Source organism: Crassostrea angulata, chromosome 3 (assembly GCF_025612915.1).
Source record: "Crassostrea angulata isolate pt1a10 chromosome 3, ASM2561291v2, whole genome shotgun sequence".
In the NCBI taxonomy this organism is placed as follows: domain Eukaryota; kingdom Metazoa; phylum Mollusca; class Bivalvia; order Ostreida; family Ostreidae; genus Magallana; species Magallana angulata.
The window spans coordinates 25067856-25086022 of NC_069113.1; the positions used below are offsets into that span (position 1 = coordinate 25067856).

Here is an 18167-nt window from a genome sequence, read left to right on the forward strand (position 1 = left end):
GGAAATGTAGAACATCATTTTGTGGCGAATAATTAAGATATTTATGTACCTATGTAATTTATATATCCTATGACTCATCTATCTTCAAAATATTTTCATGTAAATAATGTGTTTATCAATATTTGGATTATATCTAGACTCACGATTTTTAAAATACATGTAACAAACAATAATAATCGACAGACATGTCTTGTTTATTCCTTAAGTAATTTAAGGAAATTTTTACAGAGAACAGAGACAAATAACAGTGCACTTGTTGATGCATAAGAATGTTCTGTTTTAATCATAAGAATATATTTCATATATAAGATTATGAATTATGTTTTGATGCATTGCCGTTGTATTAAACTGTCTGTATTTCAAATTCTTTGCTTTGTATTAATATATCTTATACATATGTTCCAATATTGAGCCATTTGACTTAAAGAATAAATAAAAAAAAATTCCGGTTTAGGTGAATGTGCTAAATAAGCAAAAATTTCGCTCGATTACAATTCAAAGCAACAAGCCTATAATGATGACTAGAATATTCATTCCTCTAACCAACTGTTATACTCGGTCGCCTGTTCAATTCAGTTTACAATTTACAATTTAACTTCTCACTGAAATCACGTTTAATTCAACAATCGCAATAATATGTGCGTAGTTCGTCAACTGACAAATGCTGTAGTTTTTGGGCGATTTTTTTGGTTCTTTTTTTTTGTGTAGAAGTTGTCCAACGACACATCGCCGTGCCTGGAACGTGTCTTGGGTTTCGCGGGACGACTAAAAACCGCAAAACGTCTGGGCCGACATTATGCCGCAATAAATAAATAGTCACTGTTCATTCGGTATTCATGGTTGATCAGAGAGAAAAAATGCCGAAACATGATCCTGACAGGTAATGGCTAAATATCGATATAAATAAATACACTTATATCCGACCGTGTTTCAAATACATCACACGAATGACAAACATTTCTAGATTGCGTCCATGTCATTAAGAACAGAGATTTTGGTGCGAGGATGTGCTTAAGGTTCCATATCGGTGTACTGTGAATTTTTCAAAAATAATATCTGCAACCATGGTGATAAAATTCAATTTTCGTTTTGTTCTTGTTATTGTGTTATGTTTTTGTATATACGGATTTTCAAATGCAAAAACGAATTTGAGACAAACAACGAGTGAAACTGACACTGTAGATAAATCTAGAACTTCAAAAAGTAAGGATGCTGAGGCAACCTCAAAAGCACTGAGTGGAAAAAAATTAAAAATTGAAATGCCTGCAATAATTGTGAAAGAGGACCCTTCTCAAAAGTCTTCCTTCTTGCTTCCTTCACCAAAGAAAGAAGAAAAACCTTTTTCGCCAATCAAAAGACGGAAAGCAATTCGGCATAAAGCAAATGAATTTTATTCAAAGGAAGCACCGGGTGATAAAACAAATGTTGAAAATGATGTAAATTCGTTTCTTCCGGATCGAGCAAGAGCTTCTATTACTAGAAGCATGCATCAAATCGTGGTCGAAAAAGAAAAAGGTCTCAAACCTAAAATTGAATACAAAAGTGTGAAATACGTTATGATGCCAGAAGAAGTTGGAAATGAAATTCAGACCACTTCTAATAAAAAAGACACCCACATGAAGGACCTTGATTTTCCGCCTTCAATCAGTAAGTTTTTGATTAAACGAAAGTATTTAATTGGGTCACTGAACGGGAAAACCTCGGAAAAGAAAGACTTTCAAGTTATTGTTGACGGTCATACAGTTATGAACGATAAGTATCTCACTTCAACGGCAGATCCCATCGGTTATAAACAAAAGTCGGATCAGAAATCTGTTAATGCACTAGAAGAAGTAAAACTAATGAAAACAATGTCTTCAAAGAAAATGTATTACAAAGAGCCCGATATTGCAAAACAGAAAAAAGGAAAAAAAAGTAAAACGAAATCGTTGACAAAAAAATCTAAGCAGAATAAGTCCGAGAAGAAACAATTACCTAAAGATATTGATGTCAAAAGTTCCCCAATTACAAAATACGATAAGATGACGATGAGGGAGAAACTTGTATATACGCAACAATTTAACGAAAATAACCCTACTAAAACAGTGAAAACGGAATTTGGTTCCAGTAAGCCACTAGTAAAGTCAGAAAAAGTAAAAGCAAAGAGTCAGAAATCAGAGGTGTTTGTCACTCGAAGAAAGAGCATTAGACCAAAACAAAACGATTCAAAGTATTCGTCACAAAATGTACCGTTGAACATTGAAGTTGACACCAAAGATTGGAAAAGTAATTATCGCCGAAAGAAGAATGATTTAATGCAATCAATGCTGGAATCAAAACCTGTTTTGAGGAAAACGAAAAACAACGAAAATGCTAAATCATTTAAAAAGAAAAACAAAGAATATACAGTATCGATTAAAAGAAAGAGCAAAGAACATATAGTGTCCATGGGAAAGAAAAGTAAAGAACAAAATATTCCTGCAAAACTTGACCAAAAAGATACTGCTATGTTTGGAAAGGAGACATTGTATGGATCCAATCCAATAAACATCAAAATTGACACTAAAGATTGGAAAACTAATTACAGCAAGAAAAAGAACAAATTACTCCAAGCGATGTTAGACTCCTCCACTTATGAAAAAGGACGATTCAAAGAAAAGAAAAATAAAGCAAAAGCAAAATCAGTCAAAGAAGTTGTACAACAAAAGAACGTTCATAGTTATTTGATTAAGCCAAATACTGTTATCGAAGTTGGAAACACTGAAATAACTGTTGGGATTCCGCCCCATGTTGCAATACAGACTCGAATTACCGACCGAAAATCGAAAGGAAATACTTTAAAGAAAATAAAGACGGAGATTAAAGCTCCTGCTACACTGAAAGCTTTCCGCTCGGATGAAGTGAGAATAAAGATCGATACAGTGACTGTTCAAAACGCAGAAAAATCAAATGGGAAAATAAGTGCAATGCAGACGACAACAACAGCCCCGTCACCACCTAAAGAAGCCCTTAGAAGTACAAAACAACCCGCAACGACGACTCATTTTCCTTTGAAAATTGAATTCGTGACAGCAAAGATACCCGCTGAGCTAGAAGGTAACAGAAACAAGTCATCACTGACAAAGGGAAAAAACCACAAGAAATTCATCACTAATGGTTTATCAGAAGATTCACAGAAATCTCGAATAATCACTTCATCTGAAAACTTAAATGTAAATCTCGATCACTACGCCGATTTTACAAGGACGGGGATAACAAATGGAGAAAACAACATTGTTGTGGGAACCTTGTCCGGAATTAAAGACAGAGCCAACGCCGGAATGATTAATTTGCAAGTAGATACAGCTGAACGAGAGCAGGCAATGAATGTTTCAAAGACTACAGGATCAAGACCAAATGATCGGCAAACAACAAATAAAAAAGTATTCAATGTAAAAACCAAGCCATACAACATACACAAAACAATCAGTACTAATTCTCAATCACAAACTAGCCTTTCAAACGTGAAGAAGCAAGATAAAAGCATGACTGATTTTTCAATTTCACTTCTGGCAGCTCATGAGGTAGAAAAAGCGACGCAGGCGCCACTTAAAAAGAGGAAACCCACACCAAAGGCTCCTGTTAAGAAATCTCCACGATTTGTAATTCGCAATAACAATAACAGTGGGAAAAGTTTTGTGTTCAGTTTCAAGACGAACAAAAAACCCAAGAAAAATGTACCAAAGGTGACAAGCGTGCAATTTCAGCCTGCTTTTATTTACAAAGACACTGCCGAAATTCACAGGTCAGAGAATTCTCTCTTCGCAAATAGTATTCATGAAAAATCGGAGAAAACCCCAAACACTTTTTACAAACATAGTATCATGCGAGAGAACCACAAAGACTTTCGTTGGCCAGTACCGTCTAAGATTGTCCAGGGAATACCCGTGACACAACCTCCACCGGAAGTGAGTACACTAGGATTAATCATATCCGGAGACTTTGTTTCAAGCTTTGCCGAACAAGCTTTTAAAGATGAAAGTTCAGATAATAAAGTTTCTAGACAGTCAATCAACAGAACTACTGCCAAAACTAAATTTCAACCCAAACAAACAGTTAAAAGTGACTTCCTCTTCCCGATTCAGTCTTTTTATACTCCATCTCCGAAGGCAATAACCACCGTAGATTTAGCTCTTGTCACTAGACAAAGAAATGGACTGTATCAGAATGATAAATATTATTCCAGTGACATTCATTACCAAATTCAGGAGTTGTTAAATTCTACAGAAACCAATCAACTTACTGATATTCCTGGGAACATTGATATTCAAACCTCGACTGTTCCTTTACCAAAAATGAGGAACACTTTTATTCAAAGCCGGTCCAAAACTATGCCATTTGTTTACACAGCTGAATCGCAAGCTGGAAGGACTAAAATGCAGAGAATTAACAACAAACAAAACGTTCGAAACCAAGTGGAAAGGACAACCTTAGGAAACAATGCTCCGCCTAGTATAACTGGCTTTGATTTAGGTTTATCTATGAAAAGGGACAAGTCAAAGAAGAACCAAATACAAATGACCCAAGCCACCCAAGCTTTCGAAGAAACGTCTCAAAGTCCGATGAAAAATATAGTAAAAGGGAGTTCCTCCTTATCGAATTTTAGGAGAATGCAGATTCCTTCAAGACCAATAGAGACTGTAATTTATCCAACAGTTTCTGTACAAACAGAAAGAAAAGGCGCAACTGAAAAACCACGCATGTTGAAGAAGTTAACTTCAACAACAACAACGACGACAACTACAACAACAACACCCAAGCCTAAAACTACATCAACAACATCAACAACCTCAACAACAACTGCAGCAACAACAACAACAACAACAGAGGCGACGACAAGAAGACCAACAGTAGCTTCTACAACCACAACGGAAAAACCATCAACTACAACTACGCCTGGATCTATTAAAGAAGTTATTTCCGACTTATCAAGTCTAAATGATATTGCGAAAAAAGCTAAAGACGCTTTGCAAAGAATCAGCGAAGTTTTCAAAGGACCGCCTGACAATATTATTGCTGTTTCTAAAACCGACGCTTATAAGAAATACAAAAAGGCCGCAACAGAGGTCATCGAGATGAAGAAGTCTCCAACCATGGTTCCGGCTGTGGGTATTATCAAGCCTTTAAGAAAAAGTGAAGCTATATACAAGTTCTCTCAGTACGGAAGCAAGCGTAGTCAAGAAATGACTGAGGACAATGCAATCAAGAGAGAGATTAAGAAACTGTTAATTCAGCAAAACACGATTTATCCGGGTCCACTACAGCAAGGCCCAGTCTCGTATCCAAGAGTAACCCCTATGATGGACCAGAATGTCTACACTCAAAACGAAATTACATCAAACGCGAGGGGAATGTTGTATAATACACCGGAAATGACGTCAATGATGATTGCGACAGAAAGTATGGCGCCCGAGCAAAATGGTGGATATATTCAAAATTATAACTTTCCTGGAGCCAACCGACAGGCCCTAGGGAATTCAGCAAGACTTCCTTTCCAAAACAGTGTCAGGGTAACACCTCCAATGCCCATAGTTCAACCTATAGTTCAGCCTAAGGTATATTGCTTATTTAATAGTTTATTATTTCTAATTTTTGAACCTCCATGCAAAAGCCATATCATGAAAATTAAAACATATCAAATCACTGCGAGAATGATAAAACTTTTCCTTCTTTTCAAAATTATACAACGAGCATCCCTCTTTCGGAAAAGTACAAATCTATAACTTCTGATAAAGCCAGTGATTTGTTAAAATAATTGAAATTTGCAATATGTTGTTAATTTTAATTTTTGAAAGCTCCTCTCCTAGAAAAAAATTATATTTGAATAAAAAAAGACATTTTACAATAATAACTTTTATAATTATATTATTTAACATTTGCATGATGCAATTAATGCCATTGTTTATAGAAATTCTTCAACATTTGATCAGCCTGCGTCAAAAAAATTTAATAAAAAGGTTGATATAAAAAGAATAATTGATAATATATATGTACATATTCGTTTACTTTGTATAGTACCAAGCACTTTAAAAATTAAGAGGCCTTTAAATTGATTCCAATAAAAATAAGTTACTTTGGAAAGACAGAAATCAATATCTATTTTATAATGAGTAATTATAGACGTTATCATTGACACTTAATAACTAATCAAAATGTAAGCAAAAATCTTGAACGCTCTTTTCTTTGAATAGAAGATTTTCCATTGAACTGTGGTTTATTTTCTTCAAATTAAATTCTTTTTTTTAAAATAACTAAAGGTTTACCAGCCCTCGGGTGGGCGGGGCACGCATCACAGAATGTCGTGGACGACAGTTCTCCCGAACGGAAGTACCATGGACGAGTTTGCTATTGTGAAAGATGACGAGATGGTGATATTTTTGGTGTCCGATCAGACCCCAGCCCACTCCACCCTCGATAAATCGTCAACACTTCTGGACTTCACAGTTGTAAGTAAAGACTAAAACATATTACAAAGACTATGGTGAAACCCAGCCCAGCTCTTGGTTCATACTTAGGCATAATCAATTGAATTGAACAAAGTCTCATATTTTTTTTTATTGTATATACCATTTCAAACCAAGATGAGACTCGATTTTACTAGTTTTATGATTGTGTAACCGGAGGTGATAAAGAATTTATCAAATAAATATTGATAATCATAAGTGTTAATTTTGTTGAATTGTTGTTTACCATGTGTGACATGTAACTATGAAATTTATATATACATGTAGTTCAGATGATAATTACTTACTATTATATGATAATTTTTTTTACCTTCATAATTGATAATTGCAGGAAAAGTCAATATATTTATTTGAAAATAACCAATAAATATGTTATTATATTATATTATGTTATGTAAACTGTGCGGATAAACAACACAGTCAGGTATCATTTGGAAAACTGAAAACAATTTTGGAGAGGTGAATATACGTGTACGAGAGAGAGAGAGAGAGAGAGAGAGAGAGAGAGAGAGAGAGAGAGAGTATTATTTTATTAATTTACGTTTATATCTATTATATAATACTATATAGGGTCACATGGCTATGAGATTCAATATCGATGGCACAAATGGACAAATGTGTTTTGTAACACACACATCAGCCAAATATCAAAACACCAAAGAAGCTCTACAGAACAGGGCTTTGTCACAGGTAAGGTGCTCCAAATTCTCCCAAATAAGAGATTTCATGTTACATACAATAACCCTTTCAAAGTGAATCTCTTATAATGTAAAATTCTGCTATTTGTAATTTTCAATTCTAAGAATTGTAATGTACATGTAATTTGCAATTCTGTATAATATTTCCTGGGCATGCTAATAATCGCTACTTGATTACCCGAATTTCTAGCCAAGGATAGATCCATAGTTATTGACTCTCATCAAGTATTTATTTGTAGGTTAATAATTCGCAAACTTTGCTTTTTTCACATGATATGCGATAGGTTCAATTTAAAATCGTAAAAATATGACAGGGCTCTTTTTAAAACATGTTCTACATGTAAATTAAACAAAGGTATATGTGTTCGAACAAAATGGTACACATATCGACCTTTACAGATGTTTTTTTCAAAACAGGCACGCATCATCTTTTTTTAAAAGGAAGGCAGACCTACCCAAACATCTTGAAAATATGTTAACCGAAAGAAAACTCCCACTAACTTCACTAATCTTCAAAATTTTAATTTGTGGGATTAGAAAGAATAGTGTAACTAGTATATCATTTACAACAATTTTGTCGATTTATCCAAAGATTCGGTTTTGTGAAATAAATGGGGGGGGGGGGGGGTTGGGTTGGGGTTGCTTGTCCTCCACACTTTTGCTGCGTGCCCACAAAACACTTATGAGTGTATGGAAAGTGCGCTTTCGTATCCCTTTTGTTCCACTACTTATAACTATAGATGCATGTATACTACAATACTTTAATAAAATCATTTCCAGGTGGTGAGATTAGCGGACCCTATTCAGCTGTATGCAGAGTTAACTACCCACGTACCTCAGCATGATCTGCACAGAGTGGGCGGTTCAGCCTTCTACAAGTTCTGTAAGATTGCCATCAAACAAGACAATGTATACGAACTCGTAATGGGTAAGTCCGTCCATTTTTTTTACGATACAGTTTATGAGATTGTTATCACGATGAAATAATGACTTAAAACTGCTTTTTGGTAAAATAAAAAAAAATAACTTGATATTTAAATTTTGGAAATTAGTATATCAGCATAACTTGGATCTTGGAAAATTTTGTTGTTTAGATAACTTGTATTTTAGTAACAAGATGCCTTTAGTTGATCAAGTATATTTGTTAAATCAGAGTTGCATATATTTTTACCTCGTTGTCTCCAAGAATGCATAAAAAACTTTAAATCCTTTAGGCAATTAAAAATATTGCTTAACTTCCGTTTGAAACACGCTCCAAAACATACTTGTACCCAAATTGTGTTTATGTAACGTGTGCACCTCGTGTTAGAGGGTATATTGGAGCAATGTCTCAGAATGAAAATAACTTTCAATGGCAGCTACATAGGAATCAATATATTAATAGCTTAAAACTCTAATGGAATATGATGTTAAATACTAGAAAAACATCATACGTGTTATAAACGATTGATAGTCAGAGAACTTCAAAGAACTATTTTTTTCTGTGCGCATGCTCTCGATCGGAAGTGATAAGACTCGGCCTGCATTATTTACAAAACCCATAGACGCGTTGATTCTTTTGAAAAAATCTGCCTAAAACTACTTTTTGGTTTATTTGCAATTCTTACCGTATTCAAGATGTTAAGAAATATCCGAAAACCATTTTTTTGATAGATCAAGTGAATAGTTGCAGTTTCGCAAAAAACTAAATACATGGTTACCTGTAAATGGCAACAAACTTAGCTTTTTTATTAATCTGGAACAAATCGAAACATTTTTTTCCCATTATGTAGAATCCAAAAATAGAAAATTGATTGTTTATAACAAATGATTGAAATTATTAACCTTTAATATATGACATAAAAAATGTACTAAAAAATTAAAAATGATTGATTTAGATACATGTATGTATTCTTTAATAGCTCTGCTGTGCTCACGTTACATTCAACCCACCTATGACTATTTTTTAGACACTTGTTTTCTTTTTTCTCCCTTCATCAAAAAAAATTATCATATCAATTATAACCAACACAAAGGGTCAAACTAAAAGTATTCATTTCTTTCAATGGCTATCGCCGGGCAACACTTACACTATAAATGAACTCTTTTTAAAGCAAAGGAACGACGCAGATCGCTCAAGTGACATGTTTATTGGCATAGAGTATGATGAAAAACTGTTTTATATTGGCATAAGATGAGCAAGGTCTGATGTTACATGTTGTCAGTGGTCAGCGAAGGATCGCAAACGTCAGGAAATATTATTCAGGAAAATAGATTTATGTTTGAGCGCGAAGCCACGGTGTCACAATTGTTCTGTTGTCTTAAGACAAAACACATTAGAGATTAGGATCTAGATAAAGCGATTCCTCTAGAAATAGATAAACAACAGTCGGTGCATACATGTAGTTAAGTGTATCTTCAAGGAAAACACATTCGTTCTTCATGTTTGAGATGATTACGCATTATACATAAAAACAATGCAAGTTGAGAAAAAAAAATAATCTTAAAGGAGGATAACTGTTTTTATATTTGACTATTATCCACTGAAATATTAATGTTTTGAAGTAGAGAATTTTTTTAACAAATATAAAAAAGAAAAATTTAAATTATTTGTGTCGTATTTCAAAGAAAATTAAAAATAATAATTGAAGTCATACATGTAGATTTTGGTCAATTATATGCATATGACTAGTTGTGATATTTTAAAAAACATCAACAACAACAACAACAAACCTTGAAAAGTTTTACTTACTTTAAAAAAAAGATCAAACATGCATACAAACATGTACTTGTATTAAAACATGTTTCAGCAATTTAAATACATCTGTACAACTTTTTTTACAATCAATTTTTTAATTGTAGAACCAACCGGAAATATCGGTCCAAGATCATTTACCGGATCCGGACTTGTTTACCCTTCAGAGCCCGGATTGTCAGTACCAATTACCATCAATGTTGAATCAATGATCAATTTGAAGAAAAAGCGCTTTTAAAGGTTTCTGTGACACCCATCATAAAAGAATTCCATTGTACATATATGTTTTTTTTTTTCATTATGTCATGTTTTAGAATATCTGTACAATTGACTACTTGTTTATTTGTCTGCAAAATATTATCAAGAATGAATATCTGGTTATATTTGAACACTGTACATTTTTTCCGTAAGCTCATTGTCCAATTATTTTTTTTTTAGTTCTGTTATTTGATAATCATAACAATATTTTTTTGTCGCAGGTAACAAACAGATATGCAACTTAACTCAGATATATGATCAAATAATGTAACAACTATTATCTATGTATTCCTTAGTGCTTAGCAGAATTCAATTTATACATTTGTTTGTAGTTAATGGTCATGAAATTCTTTTTGCCTTATTTAATCTGAAACTTTGTACAGATCAGTGATTTTTTTTTGTTTATTCCATTATTTATTTTAATGTACATGTATGAGTTTTCATTTTGTGCTAAGTTGTAATAGTGCTGTATGATATGTATTTTATCATTAATTAAAGTTCTCCTTTTTTAAGCAGTGATTTTTTTTCTTACAAAAGTACATAATTTAACTGCTTACATGTACATGTATAGGGTGTTTTGTTGTATACTATAGTTTTCTGTGCTACTTTGTTTTCCTTTTGCACTGACTTCAAAGTATCCCTATGAAATTCCTATATTAACAGCTGTAGATAAAAGAACTAACTTAGCTCGCATTCTCAAACGGAACGGAATAAAAATGAAGGGTACATAATATTATTCACGCTGTAAACTTTGGAAGTCCCAACCGCAAAGTTAACGCACGTTTATATTCAGTATATATTTTTGAAACAGTTATTTTAACTTATCATCTTTAAGAATACGAACTTTGAACCTTAAAAAAACATTTCTATGAAATAATCGATTTCTTTTTCTTGATAAGTTTGCAAAATTATTGAATGATATAATATTGTTCCCTTGGCATAAACATAACATTGGTGAACACGTTTTTAATTTCTCATTTATTTAAGTCGTCAGTATGTCAGGTGACGTGCGTCATATTTCTAAGCTTACTGTTTCATTGGGACACCACGCATTCATTTTCGTTTCATGTTTCGAGTCTTTTGATTGTTCAAGACGTTTCGCCCAATGAAAATGCATGTTTTATCTCCTTGTGGTGATAGCGCCAACCAATCATCTGTGGTTTTAGATCAGCCATGCAAAGACAGGCTTATAGCAATTCATTACACCACCCCTTCACAGACATTAACTCTGCTAGATTTATAAATGAGAGAAATGAGTGATTTATTAAATCCAGCCTATTATTTGTGCTAATTATAAACACCATTTGCAAATAAAAGGGATACTTATTTCAAAAAGGCATTGGAGTGTATACTTTTATCTTTTTTCACACAGAATGACAAGAATTGATGATAAAAAAAAACTAAAAAAAAAAAAAAAAAAAATAGAGTTGCCAGATGATGTTATTACAGAGAATAAAACTAATGAAATTAACAAAAAACAAAAAACAGGAGAAATAAAAAAGCGACATTTTTTTGTTTATCAAGCAATTGATGTTTGATTAGTTTTTCATGAGTTATGGCTAATCGACATGCAGGCAGTGACCTAATAGTTATGTTACACTATGTTACACTATCGCTGGCACGTTAAAGACAATTTTAGACGGGATGAATTCATGAGTATGCCCCATGAACTATAAAATCTGACATCCCGCGACATTCTCTCTTTCTTCGCTGACAGTTGCTGTGACGCATGCGATGAACTATGAATCTGTGAACAAGACTAAAACGCGTAATATCACAAGAAAAATATTGATGCATTTCGGGAAGCCACCTTTGAGTACGTGTGGGTGTTTATATTCTTGATTTATTCGTTGATTAGTTGTCGCCAAAGTTTTTTTTTCATCAAAAAGGATTTATTCATTAACAATGTCTCGGATTCAAACCATACCTGCTTTTTTTGTTTTGCTATTAGTCTTTGACAGCTGTTATTCACAAAATCCGAATAGTTTTCGAAGAGGACCGAATTCAAGTTTTAATAATGGACAAGGAAATAATTTTGGAAACGGACCTCCAAACAGAGGAAACTCGGGTCCACCGGGACAGAGAAATGACAATGCAAGGTTATCAGCGCAGCAATTAGGGATGTTTGGTGCACAGACTAAACAAAATGGACGGAATCCGTTTAGAAATCAACCATCCCCGAACTCATGGGGAAATGGAAATTCAAACGGACAAAATAGTATGTCGCGGCCGCCATTTCAACCAAACGCAAACGGGGGAGCAAATCAAGGTCCTAACCAACTAAATATAGAAAAACTAAAACTTCGTTTAAAAAACGCACAACAGAGACTGCAGCAAAATGCTCAGAGTAATCCCAATCAAATCAGTCAACAGAACGCGCCGAACAATGGAAACCCTGCTAACTTTAACAACCCATCTGTAGCAGCAGGCCCGAACAGAGGGAACATGAATGCAAATGTGCAACAAAACATGAGAAACATGCAATTCCAGTTTCAATCGAACCAGCAACAAAATTCAAATCCATCCGTCAGGAACATGAACAACATGAACCAACAGCAACAGCCACAACAACCAGCTCAGCAACAACCTCAACCTCCTCAGCAGCCACCTCAACCTCCTCAGCAGCCACCTCAACCTCCTCAGCAGCCACCTCAGCAACAACAGCAAGGCAGGCCGAACGGCACGATGGGGCGAAATGCTGCGGGCAATAAGAATATGAGCAGGGGAGGAGGGGCAGGAGGAGGAGGAGGGGCAGGCGGAGGAGGAGGAGGAGGGGGAGGAAGAGGAGGAGGAAACGTGAATAAGGCAAAGAAAAACCGAGGAAATATGAAGAGGCCCAAAACAACGAAACCGGCAAATAATCCGAATGGCATGGTAAGTAAATGTAGGTGTAAAACACCCTCATTGAAGACAATAATTTTAAAGATTTAATTTTATTAATTTTTCATGGTCTTTTGATTTAAATGTCTTAATTTTTTTCCCTAGTGTTTATCATCCCCATTATAATTTGTGAAAATTGAACATTACCGCATCATATTCTGAAGTTTAACATTCAGCAAACTAGCAAGGAATAATATGTATGCTTCAGACAAAAAAATGACCAACAAAAAAAATATTCATGGAATGAATTTGGATTGAAAAAAAATATCGATAAATTATTCTGCGTTAACTGACAAATGGTGACCGATGCCCACATATAGACTTATATCTTATGTGTTGCTTGACCTAGCAAATGAACTGAAGATTGGCCTTGAGGCATACGACACACGTAGAAGCGCCATTCCCTTTGACATGTTTATTATGAGATGGTATTAATGGGCACTAGTCTTACCTAATGGGGTCATTTAGCTATTAGTCAGCGGTTAAAGGATTAATCAATGAAAGATTATTAATCAATTTAGAAACTTTTAGCTATAAGAAACGGCTGAATAATAATAATAATAATAATAATAGTAATGATAAAATAACACTTTTCTCATGTTGTGAACAAATATTCAGAAAAAAAGTATAGCGTGTACATCAATTAAAACAAACTCAAATTCTATTTATCACATTTATTTATGATGATTGATCCATACAAACAATTGTCTCATGAGATATATTACTCATTTATGAACATTCTTGTTTTAGAAGTTAGCCCCGAAAAAAGTATCACCAAGAAAATTCTACTGGAAAACTCTCTTCCCAAGCGGAACTGCTTCCGAGGAGAATGCGGAAGTCCTGTACAGCACTAAACTGGTTCTCATCAACTCGGAGAACGCCCCAACAATAGACGAATTCAACAAAGGAGGCATTCTAATGGACTTCAAAAGAGTAAATACATGTAGTAACCATTGTATATGCAAAATCTAGAGATAAACTCAGTGCTATTATTTCACTGATTTTTAACAATTAAAACACAGAAACAAAAAGATTGTAAATTTGCTGAGAATCATTCATTGTTCATTTATATATATATTAAGTTAACCCCAAACCCTTAAAAATTACGGTCCGAACAAAAAAAAAACCCAAATAATGTATATGCTTATTTGCCATTGTTTGTTTTTCAACAGGGAATGATGGCCGTTCGAATTGACGTAGTTCCCAGCACGGGCTTTCCTGGAATGCCGTTTAATGGACAAAGAGCATGCTTTTTACTGAAAAACATGACTACATTCGATCAAACTGTGAAGGAACTGCATACTAGAGGAAAAACAAAGGTAGAAAACTTCAACTTCTATGTATCCAAAAAAAATGTCTTAAAATGCGCACACATATTTGTACTTGAATTATTGCCATTTTGAAGTGAATTTACTTGGAAACAATCGATGGTTTTCACTTATCTGACAAAAAAAATCACTTTTTATACAGTCATACACTTGAATTATATTATCAAAATGATTTTATTTGAAAAAATCGATGCACAATTGAAAATAGTTTAATCTGACGTAAGATCCTAATATTTTAAAACATCACGTCTTATTGTATCCCCTTCCTAAAAAATTAAGTTTTATTTTAGTTGTTCGAATTAAGATAGAATTTTCATATATTTGAAATCTTATTCAGAGAAACCTGGAGCTCGGGGAGATGATCCACATGGTGGCCGCGGAGAAAAATCGTCTGACGGGACCGGAAGTGCGCCGGAGGGGTGGGGTTTTCATCACCCGATACTGTCAGGACGCCATCAACAGCAATAACGTGTTTCTCCTCCTGCCAGGTTTGTACTCGCTACTTCGTAATAAGGGCGTTTATTTCTCGTCCCCGACCTCGTTTCCGTTTTTTTTTTTTATTTTGGCTATAGTCTGTCCCAAGTTATTGCTTCCATCAGTTTTTGATGATTTTTAATGAAAATACTCAAACCTGTGCAAAAAATAAAGTTGAAATCGATGAAAGGGAATATATTCCCGACATCTTCTTGAACAATCATCATTGTTCACTCATAAAAGTTCACAGGAACGAAAACAAATTTCTTACGGAGATTTATAATGGGAAATGTTTACATCTTTTCTCCATTCGGAAGTACTCGGGATACCTAGCGCAATTTTTCAACGTTATCATCCGGGCTTATGAATGGCTGTTGCAATGCAAAATTCCCGTAGACTTTTTTGGGGGGAATGTGTATTGAAACCTGAAGCGGTAGAGGTGGCGTTTCAAAATAGATAATCTGGACATTTTTCATATTAGTGGATGAACGTAGTTTGAGCACAAAGGTATTTATGATTATCGAAATATCAAGCAAAAAGTGGTGGAAGCAAAAACTCGGGACAGAGTATAATATTTTGGCTTGGCATTTTGGTTCGGCGATCGTAGTTCGTTTTTATTTTTTAATTTTTGGCCTTTCCGACAAGCGGAAAATATTATAATTGAGGCCTGCATAAAGTCGTAAACAAATAAAGAGAGTGCTCAAAATGGCGTTCTGTTTTTATCATCAAAGACAACGTCAGATTGATAACTAAAATCCCTAGTAACAGCCTCTGTATGGATTCGGGGGGGGGGGGGGGGGGGGTTCAGACCTTTTCATTAGTCCAAGAATATGTTGTTTGTTAGATCCCCCCCAAGGTATTATTTTGTATATGTTTATAACATAACTGGTGACTAAGTTTGATAAAACAGTTGCCTGCTCTCTTGGAAGATTAATTTTGACAAAAATTTAATTCAACTAAAGAAATAAGATGAGCTTTGTGACATCATCATGTAAAGAAAAGAACGTTTTCTCCAACTTTTTATTTGGGAAAAAATTAATTTAGAATGATTTCACTTTTTATTTGAACTGAACCACAATTTACAAACTTGTACCAGATAATCGGGGACACCCTTTAAATATATTTTAGAAAAATCAGCAAACTTGCCCTTTCAATGATATTCTTCCTGATCAAAATATTGAGTTAATTCTTGCGGCTCTTGCTCCTCCCATCTTCTTCGAAAAACATGTATGTCCACGCCTGTCATGGAAAACCCTTTCATGAACCTAAAAATCAACACTGGGCAATGTATAATCTATTAAGATTTGGGCCAAACTATATAAAACTCAATGATAAATTCAAAATTAATATACAACAGATGATATTTTCAACAGTGTCAATCTAAAACTACAAAATGGTTGTGTATCATTTTAACATCCGGTGACGTAATCAAAATTTGAAGAAGTGTTTCCCCCAGCTTTGTTTTTTGAAATGGCCAACTCCAGTCCCCCCCCCACACTCCCCCCCCCCCCCCCCCCCCCCCGAAATAAACCCAAAGCAAAACAAAACAAAACAGGATAGAACATTTCTATTTACATATTGTCTGTATAAAATAAATTTAACTTATTCAAATGATGACACTGGTTATAATTTAAGGAAAATGAAATAGAATTTTTTCAAGAATAAAAATCAAGGCAAGCATGCTTGTTTGCGTGTCATATCATATGCAACATGTCCTCTCTTTTTTTTAATTTAATTTAATGATAATCCTTCCAATGTACATTAATGTTTTCGAGACATGTGATAATTAAAGTTGTGAAAAATTAGCAATAAAATGCCATACGCATAACTGTTATACAACTGGTTTACAACATCGAAATAGATATGGCTAGCAACTTTTGTTCACATGTGTTTAATCAACCAACAGATATATAGCTCCTCCAAACTAAAGAAGCCACTAAATACTGAATATGCCTTAAAACCGCTTTAAGAGAACAGACAATTTTTGGCTATTTCTTTTCTGTAATTATAACTGAATTAAAGGAATGAATTTGTTTAGCCAATCAAATGAGGCGTTACAACAAAAATTAAATTATATAAAGATATATTTTCAAAGGGTTTAAATGACTTCTATTTTTACATAGAGGCAGCAGTCGAGATGAGTCCCAAAACTTTCCAAGTGTCGGGCCTGGTCCATGCTATGGAACCCTTGTACCCAATTCCTGTCAACATCGCTGTGGAAATTACTATAGACTTCGGACCTCCTCCCACTATGACCCCCGCCATGAACTTTAACCCCTCCACACCCGGATGGGGAAAAGGCTGGGGAAACAGCGGCGGTTGGGGTTAAATGTTATTTTGCTAACTTATTTGGTTTTATGTTATTATTCTGTTTATTTGAATAAAAAACATTAAAACTTAAAAGTAAAGCTGCTCGTTAATACATTATACAAAATGAACATTATGTCTCCTTTTTTGTCAAAATTAGACTGTTTTGAATATAGTTACTTGCAGGCAAAACCTAGGATAACAAAAATTATTATTCAATTTAATTTTAAAGCTGATGAATTTATGTAGTAATGATAATCTCTCTCTCTCTCTCTCTCTCTCTCTCTCTCTCATTGCACAACTTTTACTGATTGCCTGTTAATATGATTAATAACAGTGACCAGCTTATTAGTTCCATAAGTAAATCAATAGTTAAATAATAGTGTACACGGTTTTTGACCTACAAGTATCAGTCATAGAGACCCACACGACGATTAATTATAGCTGCAGAACTGAAGCTCTTCGGAAAATTTGGGTTGACGGACTACAGTTATACAACAAAAATAAGATATTTATTGCGCACAAAAAGTTGCGCACGTATTTGGACTTATCTAATAGTTTAGGGATTCCAATTTATCATGTGAATTTTTTTAGCTCAACATATACAACAAAAATTAGATATTAGTTGTGCACAAAAAGTTGCGCACGTATTTAGACTTATCTAATAGTTTTGGGATTCCAATGTATAATGTGAAAATTTTTATCCCCAAAAATTTCTGTGACATTTTACTTCAGAAGTCATTACTTACTTGCCTCTAAGCATCTTTTAAACATCCTTACCAGCCCTGAAAAGAGAAACGATGCGGTTTGCATTTTTTTGTTTACAGGTAAAAAAAAATAGCGACTATTAATACAGACGTATATTTATCATACGTCAATTTCAAAGATCATTAGATTGTTTAGTAAAACGTTTGAGTCAAATTAAGTGGTTGCCTAGTAGCTAAGTCTCTCGAAGATTTTTTGGTATGAAAATATTCACAAAATATCTTTCTAAATGAATCCAAAA

At 34.2% G+C, this 18167-nt stretch overlaps 2 protein-coding genes across 2 annotated transcripts; both read left to right on the forward strand.

The window, feature by feature from the left end:
• Positions 1-999: 999 nt before the first annotated feature.
• LOC128177793 (serine-rich adhesin for platelets-like) lies at positions 1000-11749 on the forward strand. The gene is made up of 5 exons (XM_052844662.1): positions 1000-5573; positions 6276-6464; positions 7053-7172; positions 7961-8108; positions 10022-11749. The coding sequence occupies exons 1-5, from the start codon at positions 1065-1067 to the stop codon at positions 10150-10152; spliced, it is 5097 nt and encodes a 1698-aa protein (XP_052700622.1). The 5' UTR covers positions 1000-1064; the 3' UTR covers positions 10153-11749.
• A 180-nt stretch (positions 11750-11929) lies between these two features.
• On the forward strand, positions 11930-17262 carry LOC128177794 (neurogenic protein mastermind-like). Its single transcript, XM_052844663.1, has 5 exons — positions 11930-13046; positions 13803-13985; positions 14225-14371; positions 14718-14868; positions 16978-17262. The coding sequence occupies exons 1-5, from the start codon at positions 12078-12080 to the stop codon at positions 17181-17183; spliced, it is 1656 nt and encodes a 551-aa protein (XP_052700623.1). The 5' UTR covers positions 11930-12077; the 3' UTR covers positions 17184-17262.
• The last annotated feature ends 905 nt before the right edge of the window (positions 17263-18167 follow it).